This window comes from Felis catus, chromosome A3 (genome assembly GCF_018350175.1).
Source record: "Felis catus isolate Fca126 chromosome A3, F.catus_Fca126_mat1.0, whole genome shotgun sequence".
NCBI classification, from domain to species: domain Eukaryota; kingdom Metazoa; phylum Chordata; class Mammalia; order Carnivora; family Felidae; genus Felis; species Felis catus.
This window is the reverse complement of record NC_058370.1, coordinates 79,537,110-79,561,077: the sequence shown is the minus strand read 5'-3', so window position 1 is coordinate 79,561,077 and position 23,968 is coordinate 79,537,110. Positions and strand designations below refer to the sequence as shown.

At 37.5% G+C, this 23,968-nt stretch overlaps 1 protein-coding gene across 2 annotated transcripts in view; it reads left to right on the top strand.

Moving 5' to 3' along the window:
• The first annotated feature begins 379 nt into the window (after window positions 1-379).
• The window catches only part of XPO1 (exportin 1), a 44,371-nt gene continuing 20,782 nt past the window's right edge, over window positions 380-23,968 (top strand). The window contains exons 1-4 of one of the 2 annotated variants that reach the window (XM_023251696.2): window positions 380-619; window positions 4,406-4,537; window positions 9,682-9,783; window positions 13,218-13,290. In XM_023251696.2, coding sequence (XP_023107464.1) covers window positions 4,412-4,537; window positions 9,682-9,783; window positions 13,218-13,290 — 301 coding nt within the window. In that variant the 5' untranslated portion in view covers window positions 380-619; window positions 4,406-4,411. Of the gene's footprint in view, window positions 620-4,405; window positions 4,538-9,681; window positions 9,784-10,878; window positions 10,943-13,217; window positions 13,291-23,968 lie in introns of those variants that run through there. The other variant, XM_023251698.2, reaches the window with a different exon arrangement.

Here is a 23,968-nt window from a genome sequence, read left to right as displayed (position 1 = left end):
ACAGTAGCTACAGCCCCGGCGGCGGTGCCTGTTCCAGTCTTTGCTGCTGCAGTCCGTGCAACCACCCAGAGGGGGAGGGGGGAACCACCAGTCGCTGAGGAGCAGGAGAAGGGGGGAAAGTTTAGGCGAGCCTGGGTGGGGGGGCCCAGCGCCGGAGCCGCGTGAGAGAGGGAGCCGTATTTTGGTAGGGGGGAGTCGGACTGCAACTGGCAGCAGAGCGTCCCCCGACCTTGTGGACTCTATACCCCCTACTCCTGCCGCTCCTGCTGCCGCCTGTGGCTGGAGGGTCCCCCTGGGGCTGAATCTTTGGGACTTGACCCCTTTCCCCTCCCCCTTCCCTCACTCCCCAGCCAGGCGCGAGCATTTATTCCACGGATTAATTCCCCTTCTTTTTTTGGGGGGGGGCGGGTGGGTGTGTGTCGTGGGGGGTGTCCCTGAAATAGTAAATATTGTTGAGCTTTTTTTTTTTTGCCCTTATTCTCTTCGTTTTTTTAATTTCCTTTTTTAAGGTGGGAAAACTGTGAAACCCACCTTGATTTCCTCCCCTCTCCCCCCTCCCCACCTTCCCTCGCCCTAATCCCCCGACAAGGAAAGAAGAAGCAGTTGGTTCAATCTCTGGGTAAGTCGACTGTGTCTTCAGGGCCGAGGGTCGGGCGGCGGCCGGGCGGGAGGAGGCCGGCGTGGGGCGCGGCGGCGGCCGCGGGAGGCGAGCCCGGGAGGCGGCGGCGGGCCCACAGCAGAGCCTGCGATTGAATGGAGCCGCTTCTGCCGCTGGGGGATGGAGGCGGGGAGGCGGCCGCGGGAGGGTAGCGCTTGCTGGGTTATTCGCGTGTGCGGGTGGCGGTGGAGGAAGGCGAGGAGCGTGTGATAGTGAAGTGGAGCCGGCGTGGGGGTGGAAGGGCTTCCCCAGCCCAGGGGGCTGGGGAGAAGTTGGGGTGATTTCAGGAACATCTCTGTAAATTATTAGGAGTGGAAGTTTCCAGAAATATTTAGTGCAGCAGCATTGAAACGTCCGCCTGCATCACGTGGCCCCTCGGTGGAGAGCTTGGGATCGGGGGAGGGAGGGGCCGTTGAGTCCCTCCTCCTCCTGCAAGGAAACTCAAAATCTTTCTGGTTTTTTGCAGGGTAGGATTAGAAGTAGGAGAGGTTAGTTGATTGTTCAGAGTCCTGCAATTGGGATTCCGTGCTGTAGTTTGTTGGGGGGGGGGGGTGTTGAGTGTGTTAAGTGATCGAATCGCTTGCTGCTGGCTTTGTACGGTGGATGATGCCCTGATTCTCCTTCATTTCGAGGTCTTCGAGTTTGGGGTGGGTGGGAAGAAGTGGTGTAGTAGAGGAAGCTTTAAAGATTTGCCCACCCCGGACCTCTGATCACGCAGAGGCCATGCTGCATAGAGAATGGGGCGGTGAACTTCAGGCGCCTGGTCTAAATGCCTCCTCCGAGTATGGGCGGGGTGAGTGCGTGCTCCGGTATGCTATAGTTAGAAGTGCTGCAAATCGGTTCGGGTGGGAAGCGAGGGGAGGGCGGGCCTTAGTGAGGTGTGTTTCTACTGAATGAAGCAGGCAATTGCCCACACATCTAAGTAGCAGTCTCTCCTTGTAGCGACTTGTTTTTTGACCTACTACTTAGTAATCATAAAGCAACGGTTATAGTTTGGATGGGAGCTGGCAGTGTGTAGCTGCTTGCTTTTTCAGTTTGAAGTGGCATTGAAGGTATTTTGGTAGTCACTTGTAGAGTCACATTGCTGGATAATCCCTTGTATATGCTATCCAGTGAGTGGATTTTAGGATTGAGTGTCCCAAGGAGAAAAGAAAGCGTTTGTGGTTTCACCTCTCCAGCGATGGCTGTTTGCTATCGGGCTGATTGTGTATCGTAAGCGTGTGGGACACTGCTGTTAGTGGAAAGAATGTTTTGGAAGCTGTTTGATTTGGGGGACTAAATGTGCTTGGCATTGACCAGAAAGCCGCCATTTCTGTACAGTTCAAGAATAGGTAGGTCATTTCGAAGATAGTCGGTAGTTTTAAGGATGGCAAACTACTGTATTTAACACAAGCTTCTATTCTAACCCTGATTTTTCACAAGAATTTATCCAGAAGAACTCTGTAAGGACAGTGTACTTGAAAGTGAAACTTTTTACAGTCAAATTGTTCTTTTTGTTTGGGTTATTAAATTATGATAGGACTACTTAGAAAAGTTCGTTCAGTTTTTAACCAAAAATTGAAAACTTTTGTTCTGTACATCTTGGTGCTTTGTGGGGGCATTGTTTTTCAGCCTCAATTTTTAGACTGTTCTGATCTTACTGTACTTGAAGCGAGGAAATTTACGTTTGTTGGTGGAATATATATATTTTTGCTTTGATATTAGTATTTTAGTATTTAGAGCAAAGATTTTCATTAATGTGTGTCAGGTATTCTGTTTGTATTGAAAACCTTAAATAAATGCTATAAAATTTTTTGAAATCTTACGAATTTTTGCTGTCAGTAATGGGCTGAAAGGCGTCAGAGGAATAAAAATCCTTGAACTCTTCATTTTTACGTCATCTGTAACTTAACTGACTCATTTTTTACACTTCTGGGTTTTTTTGTAACTGGCATTATCATTAAGTAAAACATTTGAGTTAAAATTGAAATTGCTGCCATTGTTACGAACATTTTTAAATTGCTATCAAGTAGCCAAGAAATAATGTCTCTTTTCTACCAACCTACTTTGTACAAACATAATCAAGCCACCCACCCATTTCCTTATCCTGGAAGGTTTTTAAGAGGGGGAGAAGTGGAGGTGACCATCTGACCTCTTTAGGTCTAACTACAGTAAACCGGAGGTTCTTATTAACCTGAGGTTTCATGCATGGCTTTCAAGATGTCCTGCATTTTCTGTAATTGTATACAATATTGTGAGTTTTTAAAATTTGGCAGGCACCATCATGTTCTGATTGTAATGCATCTTGGCCCAAAAAGGTTAAAGAGTACTGATTTAGTCAGTCAGACCTTGAGTAGCACTGGCTTTGAAGAAAAAGCAAAGGAAAGATCTTTATAATGCTGGACAATAAAAATGTGAATGTGTGCCAGCATCTTGATTAGAATCCTCTTAAAAAGATAACGTTGCATATGAACTGGTAGGTTTTAGCCAGTATATTATGTGAGGTGAAGAAGCTCATTTTTCTGTTATCATAGAATTTGTATTTATTTGGCAAATAGTTGGCAGGCTTTTATAGCTTTTCACCTTGCCAATGAATACCTGGAAGTTAAGAAAAAAATTCTTCTGACATATCATAAAGTATTTTTTAGACATACATATGTTCAAGGAATTTGTACACTTGTAATTTTAATCTCCAAAATCATTGAGGGTTGAAAGAAACAAAATATATATAAAAATTTTAAGTATAAGTATACTGAGTATAAAAGTATAAGTAGACTGAGTATAAAAATTTTAAGTTCTGTTGAGTATAAGGGTACCATATTTGATTGACTTGTGGTTCTTGCTAATTATTGGTATATACAGTAGGAAAACTCGTATACCATGTTTAACTTTTAGCATCTTCTTGTTGTTCTTCCCAGCATATCTTAAAAATTAAGGTAACATGCAATGCAGGGAAAGGAGTTTTACGGAATTAAAAGACCCTACTTAGTTAGGAAAGGGGAAATCCACTTAAACTTCATCTGTACCTAAAAATTTGAGATTAAGACTTCGAACTGTATCGATTTTTAGGGCCATAAATTCCTAATAGTTTCATTTAAAAATAGGTTGGGGGTGGTGTCTAGGTGGTTTGGTCAGTTGAGCATCCAACTTCGGCTTGGGTCATGATCTCACTTTGTTAGTTCCAGCCCCACATTGGGCTTGCTGCTGTCAGCGCAGAGCCAGCTTTGGATCCTCTGTCCCCCTCTCTTTGCCCCTCCCCCACTCCGACTGTGTCAATAAAAAAGATTTAAAAAATAAAATAGGTTAGGAGTAATTCTTTATTTTTATAGTTAAGGTTTATTTTGAGAGTGCGCACATGCACGAGCAAGGGAAGGTCAGAGAGGGAGAGAGAGAATCAGAGGCAGGCTCTGCACGGATAACGTAGAGCTCCATCGGGCTCAATCTCACAAACTGAGATCAGGACCTAAGCGGAGATCAAGAGTCAGATGCTTAACCCACTAAGCTACTAGACACCCCCAAGGGTAACTTTTTTTAAAATATGAGTAGAACAGTAAGAGTTTTCTGTGGTCTTAAAATAGATCTTAATAACTAAAGCAGTTAGAGTATCTTCACCACTTATTTGCTTTTACTATTTATTTAGGTAGCCTTTAAAATACTTGTTAAAATATTTGCAAGAACATGGTTGAAGTAAAATAATATGAATAGAAAGTTCTTGACTGGTAATATCAAAACTTCATAGGCACCTTAAATTTTTTTCTTTATTTACAGTAATCTATGCCAGCAATTATGACAATGTTAGCAGACCATGCAGCTCGTCAGCTGCTCGATTTCAGCCAAAAACTGGATATCAACCTTCTAGACAATGTGGTGAATTGCTTATACCATGGAGAAGGAGCCCAGGTAAAGTAGCTGATCAAAACTTTTTAACATTCTTGTAGTATAATGAAGTTGTTCATTTAGAATTAGATTTTAAATTATTACCTTTTTAAAAAGTGTTCCATAGTTTGTATTAACTTGGAAGTATATATCAACCAATGAGAAGTGATCTGGAGAAATTGCAGTATATTTTGACATGGTTAGAGTGAGATATTTTGGAATATTATACTCGTTCTATCTTTCAGAAACCTTTACCGCCATTTAATGAAAGACCCCCCCCCATTTAAAATATTTATTAAATGCTTTGTAGATATAAAGGCTGTACATATTTTTTGTGTGTAATATATTTGGAGTAAGGATTCTTGTATTTTTGAAATATGTAAATTACAGAAGTACTTCACAGGTAAAACGTGTTTTAAAATTCCCAGCAATACAGAGCATCTTAAGTTATTTGAATTTAAGACTTGTAAAAGTGGTACTGTTAATGTAGGTAGTTATCTTACATATCCATGTTTTGAACAGTTGAAGGTTTGGGGATTTTTTTGTTAAAAACACCCAGTTGAAAGAAAAACGAGAGAGGAATGTTCATAAATGTTTTAATTGTTTTACATTACAAGAAATTAGGCAATCTTGAATCTTCACTGGAATTAATCACAAAGAATTTTAAATCAGTAAAGTTTTCTGTTGTTGGATTTAAGTCTTTTAAGGTGATATAACAAATATTAGTACAATTTTGTTGCCAAAACGTTATGTTTCTAGTAGATAATGTCTAGTACTTTTGAAGTTACTTATGTTCAAGAGATTAGTTTATATTTGTGTAGTTAAACCCTGAGTACTATCATAACTTTAGAAACCTGAAAGGTAGAAATTCTTTCTTTTATGGACAGTATGAAAAACAGGATGTATAAGTACCAGCCTATGCATAAGTATTTCCATTTCTTTTTGAAATCTAACATTTGTGGTTTCGCTGTATATAATAAAGAGAAAATTTAAAAAGGGGGCCATGAAAGTTGTATGAGCAATAAAAACTATTCTGCAGACTTGTTGGTCCAGTTTTATAACTCCTAGGGGCTTTTGGTCAGCATTCTTGTCTCCAAAAGTCTTCCTGAAAAAGTTATTCCATCCTTACCATGTAGTTGTTTCTTTGTGCTGTGCATTCACTGTGGAGCTTTAAGCTTCATTTCATTCTAACATGCACGTATGGCAAGCAGCTGCTTTTGGAAGAAAGTATGGAAGTAAGGTTGGGCTCAACTTTGAATGTATTCGAAGCACAAGTCTTGTCGCCTTTAGGAAGATGGGCATTTAATTTTGTCACGTTGCTCAGCTGCTACTGCTGTTTAAATCTTTGTTGTTTTTTAACATGGCTCATAACATCTAAAACTGATGGATAAACAAAGAGACCGGTGTTTTTCTAGGCTTAAAACTAAGAAATAGCAGTAATTTTTTTTTTTTTTTTTTTATCATGAAGAACATATTGGTACTGGGATACCTGGCTGGTTCCGTTGAGTTCAAGCCCCATGCTGGGTGTAGAGATTACTAAAAAAATAAAGATAAATACGTATCAGAGGTGATGCCTCTTTTAGTAATGTTTCACAGTATTGAGAGTTAATGATTTGTTTTAAATTTGACTTTTGAGTAAAATGTAGGCTTAGAAAAGTTTTCATATTTTCTAATTTTGTTCTTTCTTTCTTTTTTTTTTTTTTTTTGAGAGAGAGAGTAGGACAGGGATAGAGAGAGGGAGACTGAGAATCCCAACCCGGCTATCAGCACAGAGCCCGACTTGGGGCTCAAATAAACCATGAGATCTCAACCTGAGCTGAAATCGAGAGTTGGACACTTCTGAGCCAACTGGACACCAACTGAGCCACCCAGGCACCCTTAAATTTTCTATTTATCAAGGCAAAATAAACTTTCCCCAAAATAAGAATTTTATGTTTAGTTATATCATAAGATGAATAGGTTGCGTAAAGATAATTGCAAACTGTTATATTGTAGATAAGGAAATGGAGGCTGAGAGCTTAAAGTCAGCTGAGAACTTTTTTCTAAAAGTCATGTTTTTTAAATTCCAGTTCAGTGTATTTTACACGTGCCACCTTTTGAGGGTCTTATTTTGAATAAAAAGAAGCATAAAGCTGTTGTGGAAAACATGTTTTTAGTGATAGAATCTTGATTTTAGTCCAGTAAGGTTTCTAGTCACTACTCTAGAGTCTCAGCCACAAGGTTACCAACTTACTGAAGACAAAGATAGTGAGGTTTGTAAAACCACCTGTTATAGTACCTGATACTTACAAGGCATTCTATTTAAAAGGTACTTTAGGAAGTATAATGAAGATTTACCATATGTGATATAAACTCATTGTGTTTTTGTTTTGTTTTGTTTTTTTAATTTTTTTTTTTAACGTTTTTATTTTTGAGACAGCATGAGCAGGGGAGGGGCAGAGAGAGAGAGGGAGACGCAGAATCTGAAGTAGGCTCCAGGCTCTGAGCTGTCAGCACAGAGCCCAACGCCGGGCTCGAACTCACAGACTGTGAGATCATGACCTGAGCTGAAGTAGGACACTCAACCGACTGAGCCACCCAGGCACCCCTAAACTCATTGTTTTAAAATACAGTAAGGTTTCTTAATTTTTTCCAGTTTCAAAATAATGTACTAAAAAATGGCAACTAAAGGACTACATAAAAGTATTTTTCTATTTTTAGCCAAGTTAGGCAGCCAGGGGGGAAAAAGATATATAGAAGAGTTGGGTGTTTTCTCCAGTATTGTGTGAGGTGACTTGAACTCAATCTATTGCTTAGCAACTAAAATACTTTCACCATTCAGTAAGTAACACAGGGAGATAACAAATTTTCTCTTCCTTTAGTTGCCTTTTTCTTTTTTAGCTCCTTTTGGAGTTTTAACTTAATAAAAAAATATTATAGAAGGATAGTGTGGTTGGGGCAAAATTAAGACCCTAAGATGGAAATACTAGAAAAAACTTCAGAGAGTAAAATGACCACTAAAAGGAAGGGACATGATTTATGCAGAGTTTTAATGAATGGTTAATAGTGTAGGGAGTATTCACTACGTGCACAATGGTCATCACTTCAAAAGTTCTGACAGTATCTTAAAATATTATTAGGCATGGATCTTTGGTATTCTTATTCTCTTGATATTTGTTACTATTTTATGTGCAAGACTATAACTAGAAATGAATAGATCTAGTTAGATGCTCTCAGGGAGAGAATCAAAACATTTCTAAGGGGTGCTTTGGCTCTAGATAACTCAGTTCACTATTCTTTTAGCTTTTTGTCATCATATAGCATAATTATAACTCCATAAAACTATTAGTCCCTTAATGAAGTCAGATCCAAAATACTTACATAATAAGAATTTATACTCTGGCTTTAACCCTATGTATATTTTTAGGTTGGAACCCAGGCAACTGGTTTTCCTTCCAAGTTACATGGTGGTTCTGGTGGTGGTGTCAAGGTGCAAAACCACTACTTAACATAGTTGGGTGTATATTTCTCAGTTCTTCTAAACAGTAAGCAGTGTCTATTGCTGATTGGGTGGTAGGGAAAATCACTGTATTTGCTACCTAAGGAAAATAATGCTTAACATTAAAGCCAAAATAAGGAGCATGATTTTTTTTCTTCTGTAAGTTTGAATAAAAGCTAAGTTAAAGAAGATTATGAGGTGTCGGTCAGAGAAGGTTCCAATTGGAAGGCTTCTTTTCCCCTTTTTGATGTTTGCTTGTAAACTCTTAACCAAGTTGAATCAATCTGACAGAAAGGTAATTGGCATTCTAAAGCCATCAAACTTTTTGATTTCATGTGTTAGAAACAGGTAAAAGGTAATTAGGGAGGATCCAGTTGAGCTACAAAACTGCCTTTAAGGGTCAAAAGATTAAGCTCTTCTTGAAAAAAAAATCAGAATTAACAGCCTTTGGTAAAATGTGTTCATCTCCTGAAAAACTATAATGATTAAAATGAAGATACATAGTATCAATATGGCGAGATCTCAAACTCCATTGTCAGTCATACCTTGCAATAAAGCTGAAGGAAAGTGTCAAATGAAAAGAGCAAATTGTAGGATTTTTATAGTATGTTATTTATGTAAAATTTAGTGACCACACAACTGTATTGTTTATGAAATTTATACACATGCTGTGAAGACATGGACAGAAAAACACCAAATTCATGAAAGTGATTACAGAAGGAACAAAGGAAGGAAATGGCATTGGAGAAAGGTATAAAGGTGATTGCCAAAAGTTTTAGATCTTCTACATTTAAAAGAAAAACAGATACAAGTAAAACAAAATGTCAGTATTTATTCTAGATCATGGCTATATACTAGGTTTTTATTATTTCTGGGTTTGTATTTTAAGGATAATGAAACGAAGTTTTTGAAATAAGATCGGATTTAATACGACATTTAGAGGAATTTGAGAGAGTGTAAAACAGATGTATTTACCATAAACTTAGACTTTTTAAAAAGGGTTTAAGGATCTTCATGTTTTATATATATCTACAGGTATTTGAGGTTTGTGGCCTTACTTAGACCTAGTTTTTTTCAGTCTTCCTATGAGATCTATTTTTATAGTAAAGTTTGTTAGAGGTATCTTGGTAACTTGTAAGGCAGAGTGTACCATTACATAATTTATCTAAGTATCTGAATTTTTATATGTTGCTTTTGGTTGATTGTAAATGCTGAGAACTCATTTACATTAGTCTTTGTTAGCATTGGTTGATCCGTTTTGAGGATACCAAATAAAGTAGATGGCAAAAAAAAAAACCCTATTGTTTCAAAGGGGTGAATATTCCCATTTTAAACTGAAATTTGGGACGACTAGGTGGTTCAGTTCTGCTCAGGTCATGATCTCATGGTTTGCTTTGTGAGTTCAAGCCCCACATCAGGCTCTGTGCTGACAGCGCTGAGCCTGCTTGGGATTCTCCCTCTCCCTTCCCCCATCCCCTCTCAAAATAAATGAATTAATTTTAAAAAAAGAAATCGGATTTTAAGAGTGATAATGGACATATTTATTTGTATATGGACTCATTAAATTCTTGTGTTTCAGAAAGTTAATAGAATCACTGTCCCATTGGGATTTGTGCCTTGCTCGGTACCATTTTAATGAATGATTAAAAAGAACAAGTGAGCTTAAAATTATTTTCATGTAATATTTTAGCAAAGAATGGCTCAAGAAGTACTGACACATTTAAAGGAGCATCCTGATGCATGGACAAGAGTCGACACAATTTTGGAATTTTCACAGAATATGAACACGAAAGTAAGCAAGTGGTGGTTTTAAAATCCATTATTTCTTCTTTTCTTCCAGTCATAAACTTTGAGGAAGGTATCTCATTTTTAGTATTAGTGTTTGTTATCTCAAACATTTAATATTGTTAACTTATTTCAAAATTTAGTCTTAAACATAGAATTAATTCTTGCAAATAGTCCTAAGAATTATGAATGAAGTTTTGTAATTGGGACTAGAATGCAAGGTGGCTTTTTTTTGGTTGTTTTTTGTTTTTGTTTTTAGAATATGTATACAGATCTAAGTAGCATAAATTCTGGATGTTATTCAGATATGAAACATAACATCAGAGGAATTTTGGGCAAGTAATCAATATAATACAGGTTAGGCACCTCCAACACGAAGTTGTGTGGGCAGCAATAAAACCCTGCTCCATGGTAGCAATGCTCTTAATGGGACAGCACTCAGTTTTTATTTGCAATTGAAAAATGTTATAATTTGGGTCCTTTTTTCCTAGTTTGAACAGAAGGGTTGATCAAAATGTGTTTTGACTGTTTTAGGCTTGATGATTCACACTTCTCTTTAAACTGCCTTGAAGTAATAAAATACCATGCATGGCATTCTGTTTAATACACACAAGATTTCCACTTGGTATACATTGTGTTAAAACAGAAAATAGCCATTTTCACATCTGTTTCTGAAATCAGACTGTATTAATTAACAGTTTTAAAATATTGATTAGTTTTGACATCTTGTAAATTTTAGAGCAAAAATACAGTCCAGAACTTCCTCAAAGTGCTAACCTTAAGTAACATAATAGTGTTTGCCTGTTTGCTTGCCTGGTAAATTTTGCTTTTTATACTGACAGACATTACTAATGTTTAAGTTGATTTATCAACAGTATTTTTAAAAACTCAAATTTGTCTTGTGAAAAATGAGATGATTAGAGGAACAGAAAGAAAGCAACAGGTAAAGAATTCTTCAATTTACATAAATTACAAATGATTTGGTGCTAAATTTATGCACTATGACATTTGGCTTTTATGCAATCATTTTTTTTTTCTTTAAAGATGTTAACACTACCTGATATTAATCATAATGTTCCATTATGTTGATTGCTTGTAATAGGAAGAAAAGGGGTGTCTTCCTGTGCAACTGACACAGCTAGGCTTTGACGGCAGGCCTCCACAAGGTCTACCCTTTTGATTCCCTTTAACTGAATTCTGTTCATCAATTGTTTTTGTTTCATGGGCGGTGGGAGGGGAAAGGGGAATTCAATGCATAAAATAAGTATTTCTAAGGGCTCAGTAGAAATTTCTACCATAGGGATCATTTCATGCATTTATTTTTTCATTTAGTCTTTGCTGTTATCTGTCCCTCATCTTCATAACTCAGCAGTGGATTTCTCAGGTCCTGAGATGTGACGCAGATACGTAAATAATTCTTTTGAATGATGTTTGGATTATTTATCAGTATCTCCAAAGTAGTCTTTTACTATTGGCCCCCAGATTTGGCTAACACTTAAGATTTTTAATCAAAATACTCTTATTTCAAAAAAATGTGGGTTCTCTTCATATGTAGAGTCTTAAGGTCTAGGAGAGATTCGGTTTGGGGATATTATGATGATCTTTGTATCCCTTTGACTTGTGAAAGCTTTTGTTGGGCTTAACTGCTTCAGCCAGGAGGGCAGAATGAGGAAAATATGAATTGTATCCTCCGCAAGCTTATGCTATCTTTTTACAGTTGGGGAAAGGACTTAGAGGTTAGTACATAGGTAACTTAGGTAACAAAGTATCAAACATAAAGGAAGCAGGGTAATAGCCTTCAATTAAAAAGTGTAAGCTGGAAAATATGGGCTAAATAGGGCAAAGTTAAGAGATTTTGCTTCTTCCTGGTATATTTATAGTGTATTTTTAGTTTTTAAAGATCTTTTTAATTGCTTGAGAATTAACAATATTCCATGTAGTAAGAAGTGCATCGTTTTGACTTAGCAAAACATTGACAGTCTGATTTCGTATCTAGAAAATTAAAGTTTTTAGGGTAGTATGTTCTTAAAAGTTAATTTAAAATTTCAATCAGAATATCACCTTTTTTTGCCTATTTTTCTGAGGTTTAGACCTATAAAGGAATTATAAATGAACAGGATAGAAAGTTTCCCTATTTACTGCTGATTATGAAACCCTTTAATGGTATCAAATTTGTAATTTCAGAATTTTGCTTTGGCTTTTTTATTTTGGAAGTCTTTTTAAGGAATGTTCTGCAAATGTAGGATTTTAGTTGAAATGGCAAAATTTTCTTGAAAAGTATGAAATGTTAAAATGAAAGAAAACAGCAAAAACGTTTACTATTTGAGCACAATGTAGTTTGGGACAGTCTATATTGTGCTTTGGATAAAATTAGCATTCACATGATCCCTTTGGTTGAAATACTAATGCTCCTATTTTATTGTGTGATGACTAACCATTTTAAAGATGAACTCTTATTCTCAGCCAAAACTTGCAATCTGAGGTTATATGTCTATATATGAATGAGTTTATCTTTCAGGTATTATAACTAATTCTTCCCTAATTCAACCAGTTGAGACGTACCACAACAGTTTTGTCCCTTTTCTTCCTCCTGTCTATCCACACTAATTGGTCATGGTAATAATTTTGTGTAGTAACTTGTATAGCATTATAAATTGTTGTGAACATTGTTGACTATTTAGAGTGAGTAATGAGCAGGAGGGACAAAATGGCTTGAAAGTGGTATCTGTATTTATTAACGTACTTATATTTTTAGTAATGACTTTTATATTTAGGAAGGAATACCTGAAAGATAAATACAGATTGCAACATGCGTTTGTGTATTATTTTTGACTGTGCACAAAAGTTTATCTTTAAATTAGTAGAAATAGCAACTGTAAGGGTGGGATTAAAATTGAAAATTAAACCCTTGGGCTGTCTTGCTGCTCCTTAAGTAACACACCAGTGATGTTTGTAAACACTTTCTATAGAAAGTATCTGTGACAATACTTTAATACTTGGCCAAGAGCTTACAACTCCTAGAGGATGGTAGGGAGCTTGAGAGCATCCAAGCTGCTAAATTCTTAGGAGCCTGGTCGTGTTAAAGTACGTGAGCCTATGAGCAGTCATTTATGCTGTGAATTCATATCTGGCTGCTACTTTTCCTTCTACAGATAAGCCCATTTGGCTGCTAAAGGGCTTTTTATTTGGTTCTTCCTCCTGGTGTGAGCATGTATAAACAGCAGGACATTAAATAGAGTAGTAAACAATAAAATGAGGAAAATGCATGAAAACTCAGTATATGGGTGAATAGATCCTTGTTTAATATATGTAATTAAACTTGGTAGCATAATGTTTTTGAAACTTTAGATGTAAATGTGTGAATGTCTGTCCATTTGTGAATCCTGAAAATTGCCAGTCTTATAGCAATATGTTCACATGGTTCTATTCTCCAATTTTCAGTATTATGGACTACAAATTTTGGAAAATGTGATAAAAACAAGATGGAAGATTCTTCCGAGGAACCAGTGTGAAGGTAGGAAAATGCTTTGAAGAATTGTAAATCCAGAATTTTATTATTTTTGGCATTTGTATTATAGTTGAATATCAGATAGGGGATTGTTGAATCTTTAGTAGTTTATTATGCTTTAATGGAGATTATGGCTTTCGTCATGTAGCAAAGCCGGGGGAGGAATTAGTTTACCTTTTGGGGGAAAGAGGAGGCCAAAGCAGTTGAACTGTTTACAATAAGTACCGTGATAAAAAGTATATATCAACTTCTAGTTAATTGGGACCATGTTTGAAGTGAGTGAAATTTGAATGTGTGTTCTTACACATGGGTTTAAGTTTGCCAAATGGTAACTGACAAGTGATAAGTACTGTAGTACCTGAAATAATACGTCAATTTAACAAAGCAAAGGAAAAACGAAATTTTAAAAGTCACAAGGCTTTACCTTTGGAAATTCTGGGCGAGCGCTATAAGATATGGACTTCTAACTTAAGGAAAGAAAAGAAAATTAGGATGTGATGATGCTTGCCATTCATATTTAACTTTTGCCTTTGTACTGTCTCAGTAACAGTCCTGTTTAAGAAACTTGGGGCAAGCTTAATCTCTTGGAGTATATTGATGTAGTTACTTCCAGTTTTCATATACTGCCTCTGTCACCTACTTTATATCCCTTGTTAACCTCTGAAAAACATATAAGTACAAGCCTGAACTTTATAATGGGGAGTATGCTACTACTGGTGGCAGTTTTTTCTATTAAAACCAGTGTCCTGTCTTGGACTGTTGATCTTTAATATGTCTTTTTTCACTTGCTTTTTCATGTCTTTTTTATGGTGGAATAATGACCTGGATTTACTCAGCTGGTCTTTCTCTAGAAAACTGACATCTTTCTGGCATGTTTATAGGTGAATAAGACAGTTTTTAATGGCAGTATCCTTAATGTACCATAAGCCATAGAGTAAGAATGAGAGTACAGGGGGAAATACTGCCTTCAAAAAAAGGTTCCTATTTCTTTAAATATTTTATTTGGGGTTGAAACTATTTTAGATCATGTTGTGTGACCTTCTCAGAAGTTAGTAAGTCCAGTTTGTTTGGACCAAATAGATCCTTCATATCTCGTCACTGCCCTTTAGGGATCTTCGGAGCACTTCTCGTTCCTTTGCTGCTGTTAAGTCCCTCTTTTGTTTCTAAACACATAGTCCTCTGCCTCTTACCACATAAGGATTGCACTAGATGATTCTTCGACATTTTTCTGACTTTAAAATGAAACAATTTATAATGATACTAGCTGATCATGGTTCTCCATGAAAAAATTTCTCCATGAAAAAATTGGAGGCTAAAGGGTTCCCTGAGGATTTGACATTTTTAGCCTTCTGCATGAATGAGAGTAGTAGTAAGTTTTGGTTTTTATCATAAAGTCCCAGTGCTTCTCATGTTTATGTGTGTCAAATGTGCACATACTCCAGGGTGTGTAAAACTGTTTACTTTTGAAAACCTGTCATGTTTGAAAAAACCAGAGGGAGACATGGTGATTATTCTGCCTGTAGCATTTCTAGACAAAAGAATATTATTAAGAAAATTGAAGTGAATATATTTACAGTATTATACTGTATATAATTTTTTTAATGCACATATGAATGGACCCATCCACTTCAAGCCTGTGTTCAAAGGTCAGCTGTTGTCTATAAAACGATTTATCAGGGGCACATGGTTGGCTTAGTCAGTTGAGCATTTGACAATTTTGGCTCAAGACATGATCCCAGAATCATGGGATGGACCCCGGAGTTGGGCTCTGCATTGAGCATGGAGCCTGCTTAAGATTCTCTCTCCCAAGGTTCCTGGGTGGCTCAGTCAGTTAAGCGTCTGACTCTTGATTTTGGCTCAGATTGTGATCTGACGGTTCATGAGTTGGAGCCCCCATGTTGGGGTCTGCACTGACAGTGCCCAGCCTGCTTGGGATTCTCTCCCCCTCTCTCTACCCCTCCCCACTCGTGCTCACTCTCTAATTGAATAAATAAAATAAAAAACCTCTCCCTCTGCCCCCCCTTGCATGTGTGCTCTCTAAAATAATAAAGATTTATCAGAATCCCCTTTCCCCTGGTATTTCTCTTAAAGACTAATGATAACGATTAAGTGGGATCTAAACTTTATAAAAACCACTCACATACATGATGGTTGCCATTGTCAGTGAGGTCATTACATGGAGGAAAACGTGGCATAACTTCTAGGATCTTTCACAGGCTTGTTGGAAGAGCATGTAATGTGCCTCCCAGAGAATGTGAATTCCAGATGTAAATAGGCAACAACAACTTTGCATGATGCATTTAGTGTGATCGTGTTTTTAAAGTAAAACATTGGGGGGGAAATTCAGTACTCTCTGAATTTTATAATTAATTTAAACGTTGTCAATCCTGGTAGGGTTCTCCAGTCTTAAGCTTTCTTATCCCCCAAAGTACACTAAGTTTTCTGAATGTTACTTTTATTTCATCTTTAAGTAACTTAAGTATTGGGAATAAGTTTGTGTAACCCCCAAAATGTATATTCTTTTTATCTACAACTGTCATGTTTTTTAAAGCTGTTGTCTCCACTTGGTAGCTATTCCTTGTCCATCTTCCTTAGCATATATATTTATTTACCTAGTACATATATTGTGTTTCTGCTTAGTACAAAGCATTAGTTGGTATTAAGTCTATGTAAATGTATCCCTATACCAACATGCAGTAGTTGGGAAGATATAGGAAAGTTAAATAAGGTATATATAATGAGTGCTACTCTCACTATAAAAGAAGGGGATGATGATCAGGTTGAGCCCTTTAAACCGCTCCTTCATGTAAATGGCAGTATTTTAAAGGAAGAAAACATTTGCACAGACAGCAAGCCAAAATAACTTTTACATTTTTCCAAACTAGTTTTTTTTGTTTATGTTTGTTTGTTTTGAGAGAGAGAGAGAGAGAGAGAGAGAGCTGCCTGAGCTATGGAGGGGTAGAGTGAGAGAATTCCCTAAGCAGGCTCCGTGCTGTCAGTGCAGAACCCACAGAGACTGACACGGGGCTCAGTCTCAACAACCATGAGATCATGACCTGAACCAAAATCAACAGCTGGATGCCTAACTGACTGAGCCACCCAGGCGCCCCAGAGAATTTTTGTTTCAATTAAAATTTTTTTATTGAAGTAAAATTGGCACACAGTTTCAGGTGTACAATGTAATGCCATGCTCACCATAAGTGTAGCTTCCATTTGTCACCATACAATGCTGTTATAATATCATTGACTGTATTTTCTATGCTGTACCTTTCATCCCTATGATTTATTCCTTCCATACTGGAAACCTGTACATCCCAGTCCCCTTCAGCCCCCCCCCCCCTTTAGTGTTTTATTCTTCATTTTTGAGAGAGAGCACGAGCAGAGGAGGGGCAGAGAGAGAGGGAGACACAGAATCTGAAGCAACTCCAGGCTCTCAGCTGTCAACATAGAGCCTGACGCGGGGCTTAAACTCACAAACCGCAAGATCATGACCTGAGCTGAAGTCAGACGTGTAACCAACTGAGCCACCCAGATGCCCCAACCCTTCACCCCTTTACCCCTTTTGCTTCTGTGTAACCATCTGTCCTCTAGGTAGCACTAGTTTTCTCTTTATATATGGGTATGTTTCTGCTTTGTTTTGTTGGTTTATTTTGTTCCTTAGGTTCTGCATATAAATTAAATCATGTGGTATTTTGTCCTTTTCTGACTTAGTTCACTTAGCATTATACCTTCAAGAACTCATTCTTTTTTGTGGCTGAGTAATAATCCTTTGTGTGTGTGTGTATTTAACCCCACATCTTTGTCCATTCATCTGTCGATGAGCACTTAGGTTGCTTCCGTATCTTGCCTATTGGAATTAATTGCTGCAGTAAACACAGGGGTGCATAGATCTTGTGAATTTGTGTTTCCATTTGAGTAAATCCGCGGTAGTAGAATTACTGGATCATACGGTATTCCTGTATGTAAGTTTTTGAGGAACCTGCACATACTTTTTTCCACAGTGGCTGCACCAGTTTACATTCCTACCAACCATGCAAGAGGGTTCTTTTTTTTCCATATCCTTGCTGTGGGTTATTATTTCTTGTGTTTTTGATTCTACCATTCTGACGGATGTAAGATGAGCTCTCATTGTGGTTTTGGTTTGCATTTTCCTAATGATTAGTGATGTTGAGTATCTTTTCATGTGTTTGTTTGCCATCTGTATGTCTTCTTTGGAAAAATAACTATTCAAGTCCTCTGCCCATTTTTAATCAGATTATATGGGGGATTTTTTGATATTGAGTTGCAGGCTTTTATGTATTTTTGATGTTAACCCCTTATTGGATAGATCATTGGCAAATATCTTCTCCCATTCAATAGGTTGCCTTGTTTTGTTGATGGTTTCCTTTGCTATGCAAAGTTCTTTTATTTTGGTGTAGTCCCAATAGTTTAATTGTGGTTTTGTTTCTTTTGCCTGAGGAGACATCTGTGCTAGGTCTAAGAGATTACTGCCTATGTTTTCTTCTAGGAGTTTTAGATTCATGTCTCATATTTAGGTGTAACTCTCTGTTAAGGTGTGTGTGTGTGTGTGTGCGCGCGCGCACGCGGTGTAATAAGAAAGGGGTATAATTTCATTCTTTTGCATGTAGCTGTCCAGTTCTCCCAACACCCATTTGTTGAAGAGACTGGTTGCTAGACACTGAAGTAATTAAAGGTATACTAGGACTGTTAGTGATGTTGATTATCTGGGCTGCACATCAACATGAATTTTTCCAGCTAACCCTCCTCCTTTTTTAAAAATAATGTTTGCATTTGGATTAGAAAATTCTAATTAGAATTAGAAATTCTAATTTGATCCTCCCTGGGAAAAAAAATTTATCTGTATAAAGATAGCTTTATGTTTTGTTTTCTTTTGTTTTGAACCAGAGGATCATGATTTAATCTGTTAAGGCATATGGCTTACATGTCCTTTTATTTCATGAGATAAGAACTTACTATAGTTGAAAAGTCGTGGTCAATTTATGAGTAGTCCCAAGTGATAAAGTCATAATTGGACATTTTGAAAGTTTGGGTGCTTAATTAAAGGTAGTTGGGCAATTAAGTTCCTAAGTTGTATACTTCTGTGTTTTAATTTGAGTAAGTTGACAAATCCAGTTACCCAAAAGATTTTTACTCAGTGCCCTTCCTATGGAATGAGGCATATGGTACATTTGTTTGTTTTAAGTTTATTTATTTTGAGAGAGAGAGAGAGCAGAGGAGGGGAGGAGAGAAAGGATCCCAAGCAGGCTCCGTGCTCCCCACGCAGAGCCTGAACCAGGGCTTGGACTCACAAACTGTGAGATTGTGGCCTGAGCCAAAACCCAGAACCGGACACTTAACCGACTGAACCACCCAGGTGCCCCCATGGTACAATTATTAGTATGATCTTTATGCAAAATATTTTACTCCTCTGAATCTTGACTGCTTTGCAACCATTTTGGGATATGATAGAAAAGGTAATGTGTATAAAGCCCCTGGGCCCTTCTAGGTGCTAGGTATGAATAAACATCCGGCATGTGTTTTGCCAGTCTCTTTCCACAAAAATGTATTCATTTCACCAAATAACCTTGAAATTTCTGCAGTAGCTTCCTAACTAGGCTCCTTAATACCTACTTTTGTGTGTCCCCTATATTTACCACAAAGGATTTTACCATGTTTCGTTTATTATTTTCCCAAACAAGGGATTTTAGTGCAGAGAATTGAGGGGGTTGGTAAGGCCAGGAGAGGGCCATTGAGGTAACTCAGATGTTAGTAAACACAGGAAGCAGCTACTAACCTTAGGGAAGGGGGAACAAAAGGAAAGAGATGGTTATCAAAACCTAGAAGCTGTTCACTTATACAATTTGATAAGTTTGACTTAAGCATATACCCATGAAACCACCACTGTAATCAAGGTCTTCATCTTTGTGATTGCCTTCTTTTTTACCCTTCCTCCTCCCCAGTCTTTCTGTCACTTACTTGATTAGCTGGAGTAGAATGGCTGGATAATATGGTAGGTGCATGTTTAACTGCCAAACTATATTCCAAAATAGTTGTATCATTTTACATTCTCACTAGCAGTACAGTTGACCCGTGAACAGTGTGTGTGAGGGGTTAGGGAAGCTGACCCCCTGGCAATCACATACCTGTGCAAAACTTTTGATCCCCCAGAATTTAACTACTAATAGCCTACTGTGTGTTGCCTCATTGATAACAGTTGATGAATACATATTTTGTATGTTGTATGTGTTTTATACTGTATTCTTAAAGTAAGCTAGAGAAAAGTGTTAAAATCATAAGGAGAGTACATTTACAGTACTGTACTGTATTTACCTAAAAAACCAACGTATAAGGGGATCTGTGTGGCCAAACCTGCGTTGTTCAAGGGTCAACTGTAATCAATGAATCTTAAATAAACGGTTGTTTTGTGATAAAATATACATAAAGTATACATAACCATTTTAAGTGTGTAGTTCAGTGTTTGTAAATACATTCATAATATTGTACAACCATTATCACTATCAATCTCTAAAGTTTTTTCATCCCAAATTGAAACCCTACCCATTAAACATGAGCTCTCCCATTATACTGTCTCCCCAATCTCTGTTAACTACTTAACTACTGTTATGCTGTCTCTGTGAATTGCTTATTCTAAGTAACTCCTGTAGGTACAATCATTTTTATGTGTGTCTGGTTAACATCACTTAGCACATGTTTCCAAGGTTTGTCCATGTTACAACCTTCGATATCTGAATTTCATTTTTTTAATGACTGAATAACATTCTTTTGTAGTCTATACCACATTTTTATTGGTTCATCTGTGGGTGGATGTTTGGGTTGTTTCCATCTTTTTGCCCATTATAAATAATGATGCTATAAATGTAATAAAATTTAAATTCCTTATATATCCTTTATAGTTCTTGTTCAATATCTGAGGCCATAAAACCCTTTTAAGAGTGATCGATGTTCTGGGGTACCTGGGTGGCTCGATCAGTTAAGCTTTGGACTTTGGCTCAGGTCATGATCTCATGGTTCAGTTCATGAGCTCAAGCCCCATGTCAGGCTCCACACTGGCAGTGCAGAGAGTCTGCTTGGATTCTCTCTCCTCTATCTCTGCCCTTCCCCACTTGTGCTTTCTCTCTCATTGTCAGAATAAACAAAAGAGTGATCATTGTTCTTACAGCTTGTTCCTCCTGAAATTACTAAACATGCAGGTAATAATCGTTCTAGCCTATCTGTGTGAGCCCTGGGTTAAGAATTCCCGCTTTTGAGGGGTGCCTGGGTGGCTCAGTTGGTTAGGCGTCCGACTTCAGCTCAGGTCGTGCTCTTGCGGGGTTCCTGCGTTTGAGCCCCGCGTCGGGCTCTGTGCGGGCAGCTGAGAGCCTGAAGCCTGCTTTGGATTCTGTATCTTCCCCTCTCTCTGTCCCTCCCCCATTCGCACTCGGTGTCTCTCTCTCTCTTTCTCTCTCTCAAAGATAAACATTAAAAATTTTTTAAAATTCCCACTTTTGAATTGATTTAGCTGTCTCTCATTTTGCTGTTTGTTATCTGAAGTTTTGAATTGAGTGAAGAGTAGGAACCATACTCTGGATTCGTCTGTACAAGAAGGTGTAAAGAGGATAGATAACTATATTTTAGTGTCTGTCTTTCTGATGGTCACTGTTGGTGGTTAGATGGACAGATAAACAGATGATAAATTTATGGCACAGGGAAAGAACCTTACTTTCAATTAAAATGGCTCTGATGGAGAAATGTACCAAACTTGCATTGTTAGAGCTTAAGAATGTAAAGAAATATTTAAAGTGGAATTGGAGGGTCACCTGACTGGCTCAGTCAGGAGAGCATATGACTTGATTTGAGGGTTCTGAGTTTGAGGCCCACATTGGGGTAGAGTTTACTTAAAATAATAATGCATAAATAAATTTATAAAGTGGAATTGGATACTTTTAAGTATTGCACAGTGGTTGGAACTGGGGTGAACTCAGTTTTGTCTGTAGTTTTGCTTTTATAATAATAGTGTGTTGAGATTTTGTTTTCTGTAATATGTAAAAATTAGCCACTGTGAAAGAGGAATCAGAATGTGCAACTTTTTTTTTAAATACTTATTTTTGAGATAGAATGAGTGGGGGAGGTGCAGAGAGAGAGGGAGACAGGTATGAAGCAGACTCTGCTTCATTCTCCCCCCGTTGTGGGGCTCGAACTCAGGAACTGCAAGATCATGACCTGGGCCAAAGTTGGATGCTTCACCAACTGAGCCACCCATGCACCCCCAGAATGTGCAGCTTTTTTATTCAACATATTTTATAATTTGTCTAGGAATGCAGTTTTTCTTAGTAGGTAGAATCATGTATTTGGTGGAAAAGTTGCTGACAATCTATCACTGACCAGATAGGATGCTAAGGTAGAACCTTAAGTAAATTTTGAAAAGGCTTTTGCTCCCAGGGGAATATGACACCAACAGGAAGTTGTAGTCAGTAATAAGTTCTCATATTTTAAATTTGAAATTTTTAGTTTTAGTGAATCCTCTTTATGAAATTCAGGTTTGGTAATGGATTTCTTTTACCCTGTCATTATCCACTTTTTGGAAGGTATTCCTAGATGCAAGTAGCTTGCAAGATGATGTGTAACTTCTAAGGCAGGATGATGTTTATTTTATATTTTCTAATGTTTATTTTTGAGAGAGAGAGAGAGTGTGAGCAGGGGAGGGGCAGAGAGAGAGAGGGAGACAACAGAATCTGAAGCAGCCTCCAGGCTCTGAGCAATCAGCACAGAGCCTGGACCCAGGGCTTGAACTAAGAAACTGTGAGATCATGACCTCAGCTGAAGTTGGATGTTTAACCCACTGAGCCACCCATGTGCCCCAGGATGAGGTTTATTTTAATCTTACCTTTTAACTAGCTAAAGTTGACATGCTCTCTACTTTCAGTAAGTTTATGTTGACTGTTTAGCATTGCTTGTTTTTTTATTTTAATGTTTATTTTTGAGAGAGACAGACACAGCGTGAGCAGGGGAGGGGAAGAGAGGGAGACACAGAATCTAAAGCAGGCTCCAGGCTCTGAGCTGTCAGCACAGAGCCCAGTGTGGGGCTTAAACTCATGAACTGTGAGATCATAACCTGAACTGAAGTCCGACACTCAAGTTACTGAGCCACCCATGCACCCAAATTATTTATTGTAAATAAGACTGTCAGAAGACATTTTTCTTTACCTTGAGAAAATAGATTATAAGAGATAAATGCATAAACATGGATTTGAAAATTTTGCATCATAATACGCTTTTCCATGACTAGTTTGCCATTTTTATGCTAGTGTAGATTTTAAAGAAAATATACATGGCCAGTCTTTTTTAAAAAACAGCACTTAAAAAAATAAAATAGCACTCTTCAGTACTTTGTAGGTTAATTTAAACTTTGGAGGTGAATTTTTGTTCAAATTGAGAAGAATAGAATGAGGAGCTATAGATAAAAATTTGTTAAAAGTGATTTTATGAATCCCTTGAGAAGCTTGATGACATAGTAATAAGAACATAATTGTGCTGAAATGTTATTGATTTTTCAAAAACTTTTTAATTTTATATTTGTGTGTCTTATCGTTTCTTCATTCCCAAAGAGGAGCTTAGAAAGCTGCTGGAAGAAATATCCCAGGTTCTTCACATACACTTTCTGAATGATAGGAAACAGATAATTTTATATTAATAGGTTTTGACAGATAATAAAGTTTTATATGAATGTGTATAGGGAGTGCCTTATTTTAAGAAGTTTATATTATGTGAATGTCTCTTTTGCACGTGACAGACATGAATTCGTTTGGTACAAAGAATAAGACACTGAGAATATATAATTTTCTGTCATCTCAGATAATTTTCTGTTAAGTTTCAGAAGCTGAGCTTCTCTAATAGTTGTCAACATTTGGCTTTTCTGCCTTGATAAGCATGATGTCATTGCGCTATTTCTTTAGTTTTTATTTAAAAGTTGTTTTTTTTTTTTAAGCTTACTTGAGAGAGACAGAGACCATGCGAGTGGCAGAGGGCCAGAGAGAGAATCCCAAGCAAGTTCCACAATGCCAGTGTAGAGCCTGACTTGGGGCCCTAACTCACAGAACCGTGAGATCATGGCCTGAGCCAAAACCAAGAGTCAGACACTTAACTCAGCCACCTAGGCGCTCCATTGTGCTATTTATTTACAGTTGTAAAACCCCTCCTCATTGAGCTGCTTTTTTAAATTTTGGGTAAGCCATGGAATGTACTTGGGGAAGAAGTTAGAGTACTTAATGAAATAAGCTTTGTACCTAGCAATAGGAGATTCCAGACACTTTATGTGCAGCAGTACTTGATCAGAAAAGGCGTTCCGGTGTTCTGAAGGGATTGAAGTACTGTCATTTCAGAGTGACATTAAATTAAATTAATATTATATTGTCTGTGAGAAATTTCCATTTTGTTTTCCTACTATTTTCATCATTTACGCTTTGCTTCATCTACAGGTGAACCTCAGACCTCTGAAAACAGGGAGAAGATACTTAATTGATTTAATTGGTAACAGAAGAGTTGAAGGATCTATTTGATCCTATTTTACTGTTCCCTGAGGCTGAGAAAAGCCTCCAAACAGATAATATGTGTTCCAAATAGAGGCAGCAATAGTGGTTTTAGACATTGTTACATTCCTTATGACAGATTAAGAAGAAAACTACTA